The 16,081-nt window shown below is 41.0% G+C and overlaps 1 protein-coding gene across 4 annotated transcripts in view; it reads right to left on the bottom strand.

The window, feature by feature from the left end:
• Positions 1–4,649: 4,649 nt before the first annotated feature.
• ap3b1a (adaptor related protein complex 3 subunit beta 1a) overlaps positions 4,650–16,081 on the bottom strand; it is an 88,188-nt gene continuing 76,756 nt past the window's right edge. For all 4 annotated transcript variants that reach the window (XM_036140497.1, XM_036140500.1, XM_036140496.1 and 1 more), the window contains one exon: positions 4,650–5,455. In XM_036140497.1, the coding sequence (XP_035996390.1) occupies positions 5,302–5,455 (154 nt within the window). In that variant the 3' untranslated portion in view covers positions 4,650–5,301. The remainder of the gene's footprint in view (positions 5,456–16,081) is intronic.

Genomic DNA, 16,081 nt, shown 5'->3' with positions numbered 1-16,081 from the left:
TTGTGATGAGTCTCATTTCCAGACTGCTACGTGCATTGTGTGACACGACTCTCTCAATCAGAGACAATTAATGATTTCAAAAAAGCATTAGTAGTCTTTTCTGATTGACGGAGGCATCACGATTTCCTGATTATTTTCTACATTTCCTCTGGGGATTATTTTAAAGGAAATGGGATTTACAGCAGCTTTTTTTATTAGTCTCGACATGTCACACAGGTTAAAGTATATTAAATGACCATCATTTAATTGAATTATAAGTTTTAACTGACAATGATCTTGAATTTAAAGAGTAATATCGCTTTCACAACACTGCATTGTGGGAATACACAAGGCCATAAGAAAATAAGACTCCAGCGTCGCGTTTTTTTCTGGGGTGTATCCTCTACTACTCATCTGACCACTCGGCGGGAGTCAGTAGGCATCGAACTTGCAGTCTGGGGTGGTCAATTATCCTTAAAGGAGGAAAAATAATAACAAAACAAGAAGGTGAAGTTCCAGCAAAATCAACATTCTGACGTGGCAGGATTCTGGGAAATCCACATCGTTGATCCCAGTATACATGTCCTGTTCAGAACGAAGGCTGCATCAAGAAGTGTCACTTACCTAAAAGAGTTACCAGGACATTGATTTTTTTCCACAAATCGCTTTAGTTTCCTCAGATTTAGACCTACATTACACAGGGTGGTATTTTTCTTCCCCAATATGCCAACACACAAAAACAACAACAAAAAAAGTTAACAGTGGACTCAAGCTCCCTCTGTAACATTTAACATGTAGCTTACTTTAGACCTCCTGCTTTTCTGTGAATAATCTGGAAAAATGTCATTACTTTCTGAAGGCTTTAAAGGATACACTTAAATTTATTTCACAGTAACAGGAAAAAAAATCCTTACATATACACTTTGTTAAGGCATTCTTCTTTTCTTGAAGTAACATGTGAGGTGTGCAGATATGTCTGGAAGTCTTCCCTGTGATCAAGTAGAGCTGTACCATGTTGGGGGTGGTGTGTGTGTGTGTGTGTGTGTGTGTGTGTGTGTGTGTGTGTGTGTGTGTGTAATGGGAACAGCTGGCTGAGGGAATGAGTACAGAGGGAGAGGTGATGGATGCGAGTGGAGCTCCTGTGACAGATGAGCTAACAGGTGTTCACCACGGCCCTCAGAGAGACGCTATTTATGAGCCAGGAAAGACAGCCAGACGCAATGCACACCACGCCGCCGGCCTCCTCAATGCCGAAACACATCACAGACATCTGCACGACTTCACTCGACAAGGAGCAGCACGGCAGAACTGGCTCCAGCCGGTGGCAGGCGTCCTCTGCTTACTTCTACACAGCAGTCAGGTTAAGACATTTCATCCATCAGTCTGAAGCTAGGGAAGAAAAAAAAACATCATACATCTTTTACCGGTAAATATTTAACATCCAACAAATGAACAGAGCCACTTAACTTAGCATCATCATATCACAGCTGAGAATCATTCTGCCACTTTATTAGGCGGTTACCACCCGGCAGACACACGCACACTGATTTACTCTCGTTTAAAGAATCCTGCATCTGGTTTACTGCAGCCACGGCGGGGCGGGGAATGCAAACGGTGCAGAATCAGACAATCAAACGCAACATTAAAACCACTGGCAGGTAAATAACTCTTTATCAATCCTTCCATTTATGAGCGCGTTTACTCGGATGGAGTCATCAGCGTTTTTGCTATCCAGTTTGCACCTGCGGCACGTTAAATAAAGGTTTACGGTCTTATTAAAGACGGCGTTAAATATTTATCACTCAGGTTTGGGTTTGCTGTTCTAAAAATATTTTCAGAATTATACACAAGTTAAAAAAAATACAGAAAATGACCCTTTATTATTTTTGAGCGACATTTGAGTATTGTTGTGATCAACCTTTTAACCCCCGTCATTGTAATGCCGTTTGTGTCGGTGCATGGACAATTTTCCTGTTGCCTATGGCTCCTTTGGGTCGGCTGTGGACCGGGGGCTAAGCTAGACTCTGGTATGATCCCCTCCCTCTGGACTTTTCTGGGGGCAGCTCACCAGGTGGGATGTAACATGACCTCCCTTGACCTTGGTCCTTCCTAGCTCCCTCTAGCACAGCAGGTTGGTTAGGGGCTTTGGAGAGGTTTCTCCTACTTGGTGCTGGGTAGTCTTGCTGCCAATGCTGACAATGTAGAATATTTCACAATATTCTAAGTTTTGAGAAGTAACTATGTAAACTTCTAGTTTGAACTGTAGATTCAATTCAAATTTATATAGTGCCAATTCACAACACGTCATCTCAAGGCAATTTACAAAATCAAATTCAATCAAATCACACAGATTGGTCAAAAAGTTTCCTATCCAAGGAAAACCAAAATATTGCATCGAGTCTTGACAAGCAGCATTCACTCCTCCTGAAAGAGCGTAGAGCCACAGTGGACAGTCGTCTGAGGGATTGCTGCAAATCCATCCACAATGCATACTGAGCAAGCATGAAGCCACAGTGGAGAGGAAAACTCCCCTTTAACAGGGAGGAAAACCTCCAGCAGAACCAGAACCAGGCTCAGTGTGAACGGCCATCTGCCTCGACCCACTGGTGGTTAGAGAAGACAGAGCAGAGACACAAAAAGCACAGAAACACACACTGATGCAGGAATCCTTTCTATGTTATATGGTAATAGCGGATGATCTGTCTCCCCTGGATGATGTCAAAGCTAACAGAACACCAGACCAGGTGTATATACTATGAGTAAAAAAAAATACAGAGAACAAAAAGTTAAAAGTTTAAATAAGAACAAGCAATGCAAAACTGGAGAACAGTAGAGGAACTCAGTAGAGTGAGAAAATTAGACCCTGATGTCCTCCAGCAGCCTAAGCCTATAGCAGCATAACTATAGAGGTAGCTCAGGGTAACATGAGCCACTCTAACTATAAGCTTTGTCAAAAAGGAAAGTTTTAACATTAGTCTTAAAAGTAGACAGGGTGTCTGCCTCACGGACCAAAACTGGGAGTTGGTTCCACAGGAGAGGAGCCTGATAGCTAAAGGATCTGCCTCCCATTCTACTTTTAGAGACTCTAGGAACCACCAGCAGACCTGCAGTCTGAGAGTGAAGTGCTCTGTTAGGAACATACGGGGTAATCAGAGCTCTGATATATGATGGAGCTTGATTATTAAGGGCTAGATATCCTCCTTTGTGACCCTTGAAGAACCAGTTGGGTCCTAGTTTCTGATAGGTTAACTCAACTTAGTGCATTGTGGCTGAACAGATGGATCTGTAGGTCATCAGCATAAATCTTTATGCACAACCATTTAGCTACACACAAAGATACATCAAAACAATATGTTCTTAAAGCTTGTGACAGCTCTAAGGAAAACAGATGCCACATCTTGCTTGTGTTGTTCAGTCAAGAGGGGTCACTGCGCTGACCAGAACAGACAGAGTTTATTTATTTACTTAATATTGGAGAGATAAGCATGTTAACTCCTGTTTACTCAGGAATTGTATTGAATTTCTTTGGAAAAACAGGATGAAGATCATAATATACGTTTGTGCAACAAATGAGTTTGTCTATTGAGTAAAATATAAGAACTGTTACTGATAAAGTAACCCCCAGTGCTTCTGACACTACACAAATGAACTTTAGAAAGACAAAAATCTGATTCTGGTTGCCGTGAGAGTCGTAAATGCTTGGCTATCCATTTGATGTCCTCTGAGAATAGAAACATATCAGTCATAAGTTCTTCCTGTCAGTGAAATATAAACTGACTGAATTCTCGCTTCATAGAGGACTTCATTTGGAAAGCTTATTTCAGCCAAGTGATGGCGTAAAGAAGACTGGACGGTGAACACAAAGGAAGAAGATGTCAACCAGTGAAGTGCTGTATTCACCAAAATCATTATGTGCTGAAATCGCCAAACCTGTTAAATAGAACAGCTCCAATAATGATTATTACAGGCACTTGATGGGAAATGCCTGTAAAAAACAACAGAGGTTACAGTCTAAATGAAGAGTGCTTGTGGTCAAAGGAAAAAAAAAAGAAGAAAATTTTTATTGACAAAGTCACATTTTATTGATCAGAAAAAGCATACAGATAAAAAGACCTTTGAGCCTAAGTGATCATTGGTATTCTACGTAACATTATTACTGACTGAAGGCACTTTAGCGATTAATCAATAGGGTCTGTTTAAAGGTTGGAATGCAAAGCTAAATAAACATCTGGTGGTGCTGAAGAATTTGACTAACTTATAGTTTCCTGATGAGAAAGTCAATCTATTCCTTCTGTCCTTGGCACAGTTGTGTGTAATATTTGATATATATATATATATATATATATATATATATATATATATATATATATATATATATATATATATATATATATATATATATATATATATATACACACACAGTTTCAAAAAAGAAAAACTTATTGACAAATTGACAGGGTGAAATTTCAATCAACTTCGGAAACTGGAATGACAGGAGTGCCCTAATAGAAAAAAATACATTTGTAAAATATAATAACACGAAATAAAAAGGGGAAAATACATAAAACAACTGAAACAGAATTTAACAGATATAGAAAATCTCCTGCTTGTATAATTCAAATGAAATGGCCTAATTCCTAAGAGAGTGAATGTTTGGACATTTGTTTTGGTTTTTTTTTTTTAGTATAGATTTGGTCTGTCTGCTTTGCTTGTGTTACACCTACTAATGTGTGCACATTTGTCAGATCCTAATAATTTGAAAAATTGCAGGAATTAAAAAAAGCAAAATGAAAACAAAAAAAGCTGCACAGAAAATACAACATAAAAATATATATTTTCTACTTCTCATTATATTTAATTCTTTGTTTTTCCTTTTTGTTTTTACAAATGTATTTGTTTCGTGGCGCTTCTATCATTCCATACATTCCAGATTAACCGTCAGTTGTTGTTTTTTTGGTGAATGGAGTGTTGTCAGTATTTTTGATTTGGCTGAAAAGTAGCAAGTATGTAAACACGAGAAAAGTGTCACACCTGAAATGTACAGTAATAACTGTGATGCCTTCCAAGCTAGGGGATGTACAATACTGCCAAGAATTTCACATATTTATTCTGATGTTTCAGGACAATCATCGGCCTTTTAAATAGGGAATACTGAACAGGGGTCCTTCATCGCTAATAGCCCATTTTGAGTGAAGTCTACAGAATTTTGACTAAAAGTGCTAAGCACTCATTAACAGATCTACGACCTTTTCCAAAATATGGGAATAGAATATATATGAAATCTTCAGGTAAGAATTGTTCCCCTCTTTTCAGGAATTCGATCTACGACTGGGAGAGGGCTTGTTTCAGATCTCTGAGCAACATGGACGCCATGACGCTCTTCTCCGTGTTGATGGTGAGGAGGGCAGTGGAGGCCTCTCTTAGCTCCAGCGTAACCAGGACCAGAGCTCCGCTGCTAACCGTGCGCCCAGCAAACCTGTAGGACGACAACAACAATTCAGTAGGGGGAAAAAAAAGAAATAATGTACCGGCTTTTAAAGGATTGGGAAAAAATGCCGACTGAAGTTGGCATAAATCCCCTGATAAAACATCCAACCCCATAGCAGTGCCTCTTTATATGGCCACCCCATTCTGTATCCTCCTCCTCTTTTAGCGGTTCAAGATTCACAGCTAAGATCTTGGACAACTACTGGTCAAAATCATTTCACAGCTATTTCCATTCAGCTTTTAAACCAGTTTTTGACCATATATTTATCTATTTTTTTACACAGAAATTGCTTATTGTGGCTAAGTCATAATATCTTGCAAAAAACAATTCATACCCCTTCAACTGTTTCATGTCACAGACAAAATTTAATGTATTTTATTTGGAATCCATGTGGTGGGCCAACTAAAACTAGTGCATAACTGTGAAAATGGTTTAAAAACTTTTTCACATGTATGCGTTTAGTCCCATTCACTCTGACACGTCTACATAAAATCAAGTGCAAGAAACTGCCCTCAGAAGTCCAGTTATATAAATAGAGTCCTTCTGTGTGTAATTTAACCTAATGTAAAGGTTTGTTGGAGAACATCAGAGAACAAACGGCATCATAAAGTCCAGGGAGTGCAACAGACAGGTCAGGGAGAGAGAGATGGTGGGAGCGTCTCAAGATTCAGCCCATTATCTGAAAAAAGAAAGATTGCAAACCAACCAACACACGACTGTTCACCTAGACTGAAGGGCTTAGCCAGAAGCGCACTAACCAAACAAGGTAGCCCTAGAGGAGCCTGGACATGATTCTGAATGTACTATCACCACAGTGAAACATGGTGGTAGCAGCATCTTAGTGTGGAAACGCTTTTCTTAAGCATGTACAGAGGTGCCTGTGCACATTCTCAGCTATCTGAGTCATCGCAACAGCAAACAGGCCTAAATCGGAAGCAACTGGACTTCCGTTCAGTTATTTTTGAAAAAGTTTTACCCTAGTCTCTTTGTCAAAAGTCCGTTTGGCTCAGATTTAAGTCTGTTTGCTGTAGGTAAAGAGATGCTGGCCAGAAAAGACAGTAAGAAGCATGGAGCCAAAAAGAGGCCGATACCGGAAGAAAACCTGCTAAAAGCTGCCAAAAGAAGGTGGAGGTTCACCTTTCAGCAGGACAACGACCCTAAACATAAAGCCAGAGCCTCAGTGGAATAGTTTAGGTCAAATCACAATATAGTGATTGAATGGCTTAGTCAAAGGCCAGATACATATCCGACTGAAAAATCTGATTAAAAAAAACTGATGCTCGCAACCGCTGGTATTAGTACTTTTGTTGTAAATAATTCTCCATTAGGGTTGAAACTGCAACGGATAAAAAAGCCTAATTAAAGGGGCTAACTGTGCTAAAACCACAGATTGTGCAGGAAGAGATCAGTTTGTAAGAAAAGCTAAACTCACTTGAGCATTGTGTGTCGTCTGTGTCTGCATATTATGTGTGACAGTGTGAATTCTGAGCCAGTGTCTCACCAAAATCTCATTATAGTTACATAATGACAATAAAGATTCTTGATTCTTGAAAAGGCCCCTTTTATTAGATTTTTTTTAATCAATTTGGGCTTGCTTTCTTCCAGGAAATTCTTCCAGAACAAGTCCTGCGTCATCAAAAAACAGGTAAACATGTGACTCCGCGCCAAACCTACATACACGGCCCACAGAGAGTCTATTATCCTGACTGACTGAGAGCCATCAGGGCGGGGACACGCCCTTTACGCCCGTCAAACAGCACTCACTCTCTTTTTATGGACTGTGGGACTCTATGACTGTGTGGGAGCTTGGGGACCATCACGGAGCCCGTCCCACCAGCTCCCTCTGGGCCATGCGGAGAATTCAGTCCCCCGTTTCCTTGGAGACCTTCCCTACAGACTGGGGGGGCAAATCTGGGTGCACATGGTCCCATTGAGAGAGCTAACAAGAGGTAGACAGGGGCTATGACCCAGCATGACCCTCTTTGAGCATGACAGTGTCGAGCTGGGACCCCCCTCCTCTCCAGCTCTGCTCTGGTCTCACGTGACGCGTTCCCGGCCATCTGCCTCCATTTAACACTACATCGCCGCAACAAAGACCCCCCGCGGCAGCCCGCTTAGGCCTGACAAACAGCCCACAAAGGGACCCACTTAGGCCTGACTAAAGCCCCCACAAGACGGCCCGTGGACGGGCGCCACCGCCGAGGGCCCGCGGCGCCGTGCCGCGCAGCGACAGGGTCTAACACATCCACCAATTAGCCCGCACAATTTATAGACGGGGGAGCGGAGGGACGGCACGGCCGAGACGACGCGCACGCACAATGAAACTGCTGGCTCACACAAACCGCCGGCGTCTGGGTGCGTCCCCGGGGAGCCGCTAAATTACCATCAACAGACGAGAGGGAGTTTATCAGGGAGCTCTCAGTGAGGAAAGAGAGAGTCCTCCTTGGACTTAATTAAAATATTAGCCACTTCAGCAGGAACCGACTCTTTCAAGAAGAAGATGGATTTCACCCAAAAATCCAAACCTCTTTGTTCTGCTTTAATTTCCTTAAATAATTCACTGGTGGTAAATCGGTTCTAATTAGTCAACAGGCATCCACGCCGCGACCTCGGCCTTCACTAACCCTCAACACAAACAAAAGAATTGATATATTTCTGATTTTATGCGACAAATATAGACAGTAGCTTTGTTCCCTAAGCCCCCGTGTTCCTCCCGCCCCTCTGCCCATAGCCCGGGGTGTCTATGTGGTCCCTGTGGCTTTGCTAATGGATTTAGGATATAAATCTATCATTTATTCAGCCAGTTAACACCGCCCTGAGGCCGCTTTCATTCCGTCTCAGGAGATGCTGATGTGTGCTCCTCCCGTTCGTGTGCGCTAACGAGAGCTGCCGAAAGCACAAGATCGCGTTTGATTTCCGAGCCCGCTTTCATTGAATGCTTTGCGGCTGTGCGCACGTTTGGGTGCGCAAAAGAGAAAACACATCACATCTGGAAGTAGCACGACATCGGCGCATCTTCATGGACCAGGAGGGAGCGATTAAGGTCGAGCGTGCCCTTAACCGGGTCATTGGTATTCTGCTCCCTCCGTATAGCGGGCTAAACGCTGGATTAATTGCGGCGCGTGGAAAAGAGAAAGCAAAGCATAACCCCTGGACTTAAAGCGGGTGGATTGACATCGATCGCAGGGGCTGCGGCTAAGCATCACTCTCCAATTATCTGTGATTCTCTCCGCACCGAGGAGAGCCTGGGAGTGCCATCTGCCTCTCCTCCGCCCTGCCACTGCAAACACAGACCGGGCCTCACCTTTACACAGGCTTCCTGCAGATTCTTAAGATCACAATTTCATACTTTTCCAGACTCGTATTTCTAGGTCTTTTCTTATTACAAGGAATGATTATATTATTATAAGAGAATCTGCCAATTTTTCCTCGATTACTTCTAATCCCGATTCTGATTCAAATACTGTAGAAACAGATTTTTACTAAACAGTTTATTAAATGCATCAAACCTAAGAACCTATTGTTTTTGGTATACAAACATAAATTTGCATTTTCACTCTGATGGAGTACATTGTGTTTAGTAAAACTCTCTTTACTTTAGGGAACCTTTTGTTCCCCATTATGGTTACAATAGAGATTCTTGGATGATTCTTGACAAAATGGTTTGATGCATAACTGGGGAGAACTTTTTAATCCCTTACATTTCTATCGTGTGCCAAGAAATCTGCAACACTTGTTTCTCTTTTCTGCACAACAGCTTTTAGACAAGAAAATCTGAATTAATCAAAAAGGAAAGTCAAATCAAGCAGCAAAAGCCTGATTGGTGCGTCCACTTTTAGTATCCTAGATATTAAAAACATTTGTAGAGTGGTCTGTTTTTTAAATCATCATCATCATCATCATCATCATCATCATCATCATAATTATTATTATCATGTTCAGGTCATGAAATAAACCTAAAGTTGGCTTCTGATTTAGCAGTTTGGTGAAGGGCTATTTTAAAGCTGTTTTTTTATATTTGAACTAATTTAGATCAATTGCATTTCAAAAACCATGACGCTTAACCTTTTGAAATCAGGATGGATTCTTTAATAAAGTATGTTATCTTTTACACCTTTAGTCTGTTTGTGATGATTTCTAAAACCAGCAGTAGATGCAACTACATTATGGAAAGCTTGGGTAAACATACAACGGGTTCATAGCATTTACACAAAGTAGAACAGATCTAACCGTTGAATTGAGTTATTTTTATTTAAATTAGAAAAAGAACAATTATTCCTAATACCGATAAAATAATAATATGGTGATAAGTTAAATTAGCTATATATTTATTGCTGTTGTGATACATAGAGTTAAACAAGATAAACACAGAACATTCCTCCTTGTTGCCATTTTGCTCTTTATAAAGAAAGACTGGGAAGCACAGCAACTTGATATTAGCAGAATAACTAGTGGAGGTATCTGCTTAGGTTGCAGCTTGTTGCAGTGTCCACTCAATGAGAGTTTCAGGTGGGAATCCTTTAGTTGCCACGTCAATCTGACCTGAAATATCCCCAAACAGCAAATTTTGTCTTTCTTGCATGTGATTAAAAAAAAGAAAAACATAGGAGTCATATTCCTGCATGCTGACTGGCAGTGCTCAGCAACGGATGGGGGAATGGCAGCGCTACGTTACTCTACAGTCCATTCAGCTGGAGAGCAGTCTGAGAACCTCTCTGGCATCGATTAAACAGACTTTAACCTGTAGGGATGGTGTGATGGGAACTTTTTTGTGGCTTTTAACCAGCAGTTTTTAAAAACACTGATGCATGACTGTAGTCTGTACTTCTATACAAGGGTTCGACCAGCATGTGATCAACCATACAAGGTTACTGCAAGTTTCAGACAGTTAAATCTAAATTAGAACACATTTAAATGTTCATTGTCCTGTATTCAAACCTTATTGAATGTAAACATTTCAGTGATATTAGGTTAGTTGAGAATAAAGTGAAAAGGAAATTTTGATTTAATTTGCCTCAACGTGAACCGAATCAATTTTAGGAGCAGATACTTTTAGCCTATTGAAAAAAACAAAAACAAAAACACAAATTGACCAAATATTATTTAACACCTAGTATGGCAAACCTAAACAAATTAAAGGTATTTTAAGGCGCAACACTGTGATTATTAAATGTAAGACTTTTAAGAGCTTCACCTCCACCCACAGGTCTAGTTTAAATCCTTAATTTTAAATGTTCTGAAAGTATAAAATAAAAAAAATAAAAAAAATAAAAAAGAAGTCAAATAGCTTTAAATTGGGCCCCGAGTTCCTAGCTAAAACAACAACAACAACAAAAAAAAAAAATCTAGAATCAATATCTAGCTGGCCAGTGCCTAAATGTTAAAGACAAGTTGTGGCGTGGCTATTCAAAAATAACAATTTTATAAAATTTAGATAAACGAAAAAATAATCTTATCTTCCAGAAACAGAGTATGGAATAAAACCATCATCTGTGGTCTATTCCCGTCTTTACATCCAGACCTGGAAACCAATAAAAGCTAATTATATAGCATAGGAACCCTGTTTGCCTTCCTGCAGAGCGGCCACAGGCCACGGTGGATTCAGCTCAGCAACAAAGAGCCCCGGCCGAAGCCACGGTCCAAACATGTCTGACGCTCTGGAAATGAGCGAGTCAGGTGAGATGAGGACTAAACTGCATGTTTTCCTCGCAGGCTGCGTGGCAGCTCGCTGCTGGCTCCTGGCGAGTGCTGGAGCGGACCAGAGCCCGGCCACAGCACAGCTGAACACGAGCGAGCCGAGTCACACCAGGCAGGTAGCCAAAGCTATTAGCTCCAATTAGAACGAGGAAGCCTCCACGCGTCTCGGCCATACGGCGAGACAGCGGGGTGAAGACGAAAGGGGAGGACAAACAGACAACAGAGACAAAATAAAAAGAAACACGGCGAGTAGAGACTGAGGAAGACATGAAGCTCGACACAGCCCGAAGACGGTTGTTTTGGTATTAGGCAGGTTCTAGAGGACAGCAAATTAAATACAGAATAGGAACAAGAACAGAACAAAAAAGGAGAAAAAAAATCTGTTTAGAGAAACATAATCTAATTACGATCCAGTGTAAAGACAAAGCACAGCCTATAAATCAAAAAGGTTCAGTTTTTGAGGGTTTTTTTTTTTTTATTTTATTTTGGGGAAAATTAGGCTCCAACCGGTGGGATTGGCAATGCATGCAAAATCCGATCAAATTTGCTTTCAAACGGACTGAAAAATAGAGCACATTTATTCTATTCCGCCTGTTTAGACATAAACAAGAACAGCATTTTCTACATTTGCTTTCCCGCTTGATTTATTGCCATCCCCCTTTCCAGCAATCAATTTCTCTGTTTCAGTGCCCCCCCCCCCCCCCCCCCCCCTCTCTCTCCACACCCCATCTGCTGGGCCTTGACGCCTGTGTGGGAAAAGCAGTGCTGCGCCCTGCTGGTGAACGGGGGGAGTGCAGGGACGCGGAGGAGGAGAAGAAGGAGGCGGTGGAGGTGGTGTCGCTTGGTTAAACAGAACCTGAGCTCAATCCCAAGACTCGTCGACACCAGATAGTGTCTGGGAGTGCATACACTGATGTTACCACTTATTGTCATTGTGAAGCCAAACTGTTAATCCTTTTTGTGCAGATTTTAGAGGGATATTCTCTAGATTTGGGGGGGCTGTCTTTGGAAATACGAGCTCCTGGATGGAGGTCACTTAACACGTCACATTTAATGCAGAGTGACCTCTACATTAAGCTCTCAGTGGGTGTATCCGATCTGAATGATTAATCTAATGCCTGTGTGCGAGTGCCCTTTAAAGCAGGAACCGCTGCGATCCATGGGTAATTGTGCCACTTATGTGAAAACTAGCCTAATTCTTTGTGTATCAAGCAAAACAAGCCCTGATCAGAGCCTAAAGACCACGAACCTCGGCTGCTCTTTTCAGCTTCTCAACAACGGTCTGGGTCTTCAGAGCGATTCTCCGTTTTCAACATAGCAAAATATTCTGCTAAATCATCACAAATTCTAATCATTAAAACAAAATAAAACTCTTAGAGTTGACGATATAGTCAGAATCTGTCTGCAAAACACAAAAAGAGGAAGGTTGCAGAAAAGGGCCGTTTTAGTGATAAATAACTAAACAACCTCTCATCACTGTTCTGCATTGTCATGTGTCCTTTTGTTTTGTTTTGAAGGGCCAATTCCCAAAGAACCTCAGTTCATCAAGACCATTACAAGCCACTAAATGGTAGTTTCTAATTCAGAGACTTACTGGAAAAAATACCAGCCGTATGTTTTTACAACAATTCTACAATTAAACCTGTGGTCACTCCGACACTTTGAGTAGCATTTCATTTAAATAATTTTAAACCACAGAAACAGTAAAGTGGAAAATGACTGCCTTTTTGAAAAAAAAAAACAAAAAAAAAAAAAACAAACAGCAGTTCTTTTTAAACTTTTTTTTTTTTAACCTTAGTGAATGTTGCTTCAGATAACTGGCCCATGCCTATATAGACGCATCCCTTGAGAGAACTAGCTGATATTTTGATATTACAACTAAAGATAAACTAGAGACAGGAATCTGCTCATTTTCCCCTGTATGGTCTGATTTACCGGGTGGACAAACATAAACAAAATTAAAATAAAAAATGTAGAATATTTTTATTTTCAATAATTGCATCAAAACTAAGGAGGGCTACAATTTTCATCCTCTAACACCCATCAACAGCATGTACTTTTTTTCTTGAGTAAAGAGGGGGACACTTTTCAGGATGTATACATTTAGTTAAAGCTTGTCGTTCCTTCATTTTCTGATTCAAAGCTCCCACCCGTAACAAATAGCCTGAAGTCATAATAATCATAATCATGTGTTATAATGCTTAGGGGAAAAAAAACAGGAATTGATTAAAATTGGAATTTTCAAGGAAAACATGAAATCGGTATAGGCCAGAAAAATGTTTGAACGGTGCCTCTCCACTTAAAAGTGGATCGACCTAAAAAACCCACTGCTGCAGCCGACTATTAAAGCCAATTCCTTGCTCACTGCCAATTGTTCGTGTGCAAAATAAGAGAAGAAGGTGAGATTTAAAGGACTACAAGACTGAAATATGAAAGAAGAACAGATCCAATCCTCCTCCTCTGCAGACACTTCTCAAAGACGAGCCTCTGAACCCAGGTGGTTCACTTTACTGGGGAGCGAGGAACTCCATCATCTCCAACAAATGGAGCTCCAAAGACAGTGTGGAAAAGCTGCTGATCACAAGGACAGCATGGAAGAGTGTCTTCATTACTCTGGGACTTTGTCTTCCTCTTGAGCTGCCACAGAGGCAGAAAAGAGATTGATAGCACAGAGTCGTCTGATCTATTGGTTATTCTGAATGAAGTATGGGCATATTGGTTGCAGGACTCTCCCACTGGCTGTCATTGATTTCCACTCAGTCTTTCAGCTCCCTGTGCCCTTGTGCAAATGTCTCCTCCTCATTTTTTTACCCCCACTCCCAACTTCCTTGCTGTCCTTTATTTATCCAGCGCCTCAGACGTTTTGCTGCGATTCAAGCCTAAATCTATAAAGAAATCATCACAAGCGCAACCTCATTTCAAGACGACGGGACTGAGAGACAGCCAGGTAAAAACGGACCGAGAAGGGGAGAAAGGCAAGACGGAGAGGGAGGAGCGGAGGGATGGAGTGAAAGACAAAGAGGAAGTGAAAGACAGACAGAGCAGTGCAAAGGGGGAGACAGATGGGGGTGCAGGGATGAATTGAAAGAGGGACAGAGCAGGAAACAGAGGGAGAGCGGGAGGTGTAATTATCTATCAGGTGTTCGGGTGTGCGTGACAGAGGAGGAAGCTCATTAGCACACTCTGTGTACACCAATTACACAGCCAGGCTTCTCAGGGCATTCCCCTGGCATGTGTGTGAGAGGCTAGCGGGGACACGCACAGGCACCTTCACTCCGACAGAAACACAATTTAACAAAACTCGCACTTCAAAAAAGGGACAGAGTCACTCTGAAGAAATATCACACAGAAAACACATTAAAAGCTTTGGATCTGCCACAGAACTTTTTTTATAGACTTTTAGACACAAGCTTCACAAGTACATGTACATGATTAGGATTGTATGTGATGGATCAACATAAAATACTACACATCTATAAGGAAAAGGTCTTAAAAATATATATTTTTTTAAATAATAAATCTCAAATATGTGACATCCATTTGTATTCAGGCCCTTTACTCTGGTGCCCACAACTTAAATTTAATGCAATCTGTTGCCTTCAGAAGTCACTTTAAGAGACAACAGCCAGGTTAGAAAACAGCAAAGCTCTGAACTTCTCACGACTACAAACCAACCCAAATATGGCCGTCCACCTGAAATTAAAGACCGAGCAGAGGAAGCTTTAATTACAGAAGCAGTGCACCCACAGCTACTCTGTAGGAGCTGCAGAGATCCACAGCTCAGGTGCAAGACTCTATTGACAGATCAGGGATTCATCGAGCTCACCACAGATCTGGCTTTTATGCAAGAGTGTCTGGAAGAAGATCTAAAGAGGAACGTTCAGCCAGTCATCCAGTCTGACTGCGGGTGGGTTTTCTTTTTTTCTTGCAAAGAGCTGACACTGATTTTCAGTCTCAAGATGTGGAAGCTGCTAGCAACACAACACAATTGCTCTTATGGTAAACAAGTAAGAAAATGTGAAAGAATTTTAAGCTTCATAGATATTTTTGTATGCAGCAAAACATCTCAACACTACACAATGTTTAGTTGAATAAGACCTACACAATGCAGCTAGAAAGGAAGAGATTTGAAGGTGATTGGTCTGTTAATATTTGTGTCCTTATGTTTTTTTTTGTTTTGTTCCTCCTGCTGAGTTTAGGTGGATGTTTAGAAGTCCAGAAAACATCCTTCAGTTGTTCTGATTCAGACTCGCGGTTGTTGTTGCACGATGCTAATTCATTCAAAGGGTAAACTTAGACATGTCAGCGGTTTGTCCCTCATCTCGGTGGCTGGAAGCAGCTCCCTCCCACTCTTCTCTGTAGTCAGAATGAATCCAACAGGTTCACATCATACACCCAAGATGGAGGCAATTATCTCAAACTGCAGCCTTCACCGCATAGTAGGGCTGGGCGATGTGGCTTGAAAATTAATCTCCTATTTTATGCTACTAAAAGATGATTAATCAATTTTCCCCCTTCTTTTTGTTTCACAAACAGAAATTAAAGAAATTATTTTAAAAGCTTGCTTCTATGTCAAGCATTTTGTCTGGGAGTTGACCTGAATTCAAAGTGCAACTAAATACCAGCTGTGAAACATGCTTGTAAAACAAGATGGCGGCCACTGCCATTGCAAACAATGAAAATATGACTAAATGTTTGCTGCTAGTGGTATTACACAATGAGGTAAAAACAGGCTTCACTTCACTTGTGTAACTTCAAACTAACCTACAAAAATAAGTAAATGAGTAAATTAAAGTCAGTCCTCTTATGGTTACTTTTACAATATCTAGACAATACATTTTCCTAAACATATATTCCACATTGTCTGCTGTTCTCTTCATGGAAGCCCAGTAAGTGCGTTGGCAAAATAAAATCCAG

This window comes from Fundulus heteroclitus, chromosome 8 (assembly GCF_011125445.2).
Source record: "Fundulus heteroclitus isolate FHET01 chromosome 8, MU-UCD_Fhet_4.1, whole genome shotgun sequence".
NCBI classification, from domain to species: Eukaryota; Metazoa; Chordata; class Actinopteri; order Cyprinodontiformes; family Fundulidae; genus Fundulus; species Fundulus heteroclitus.
This window is presented reverse-complemented; position numbering and strand designations above follow the sequence as displayed.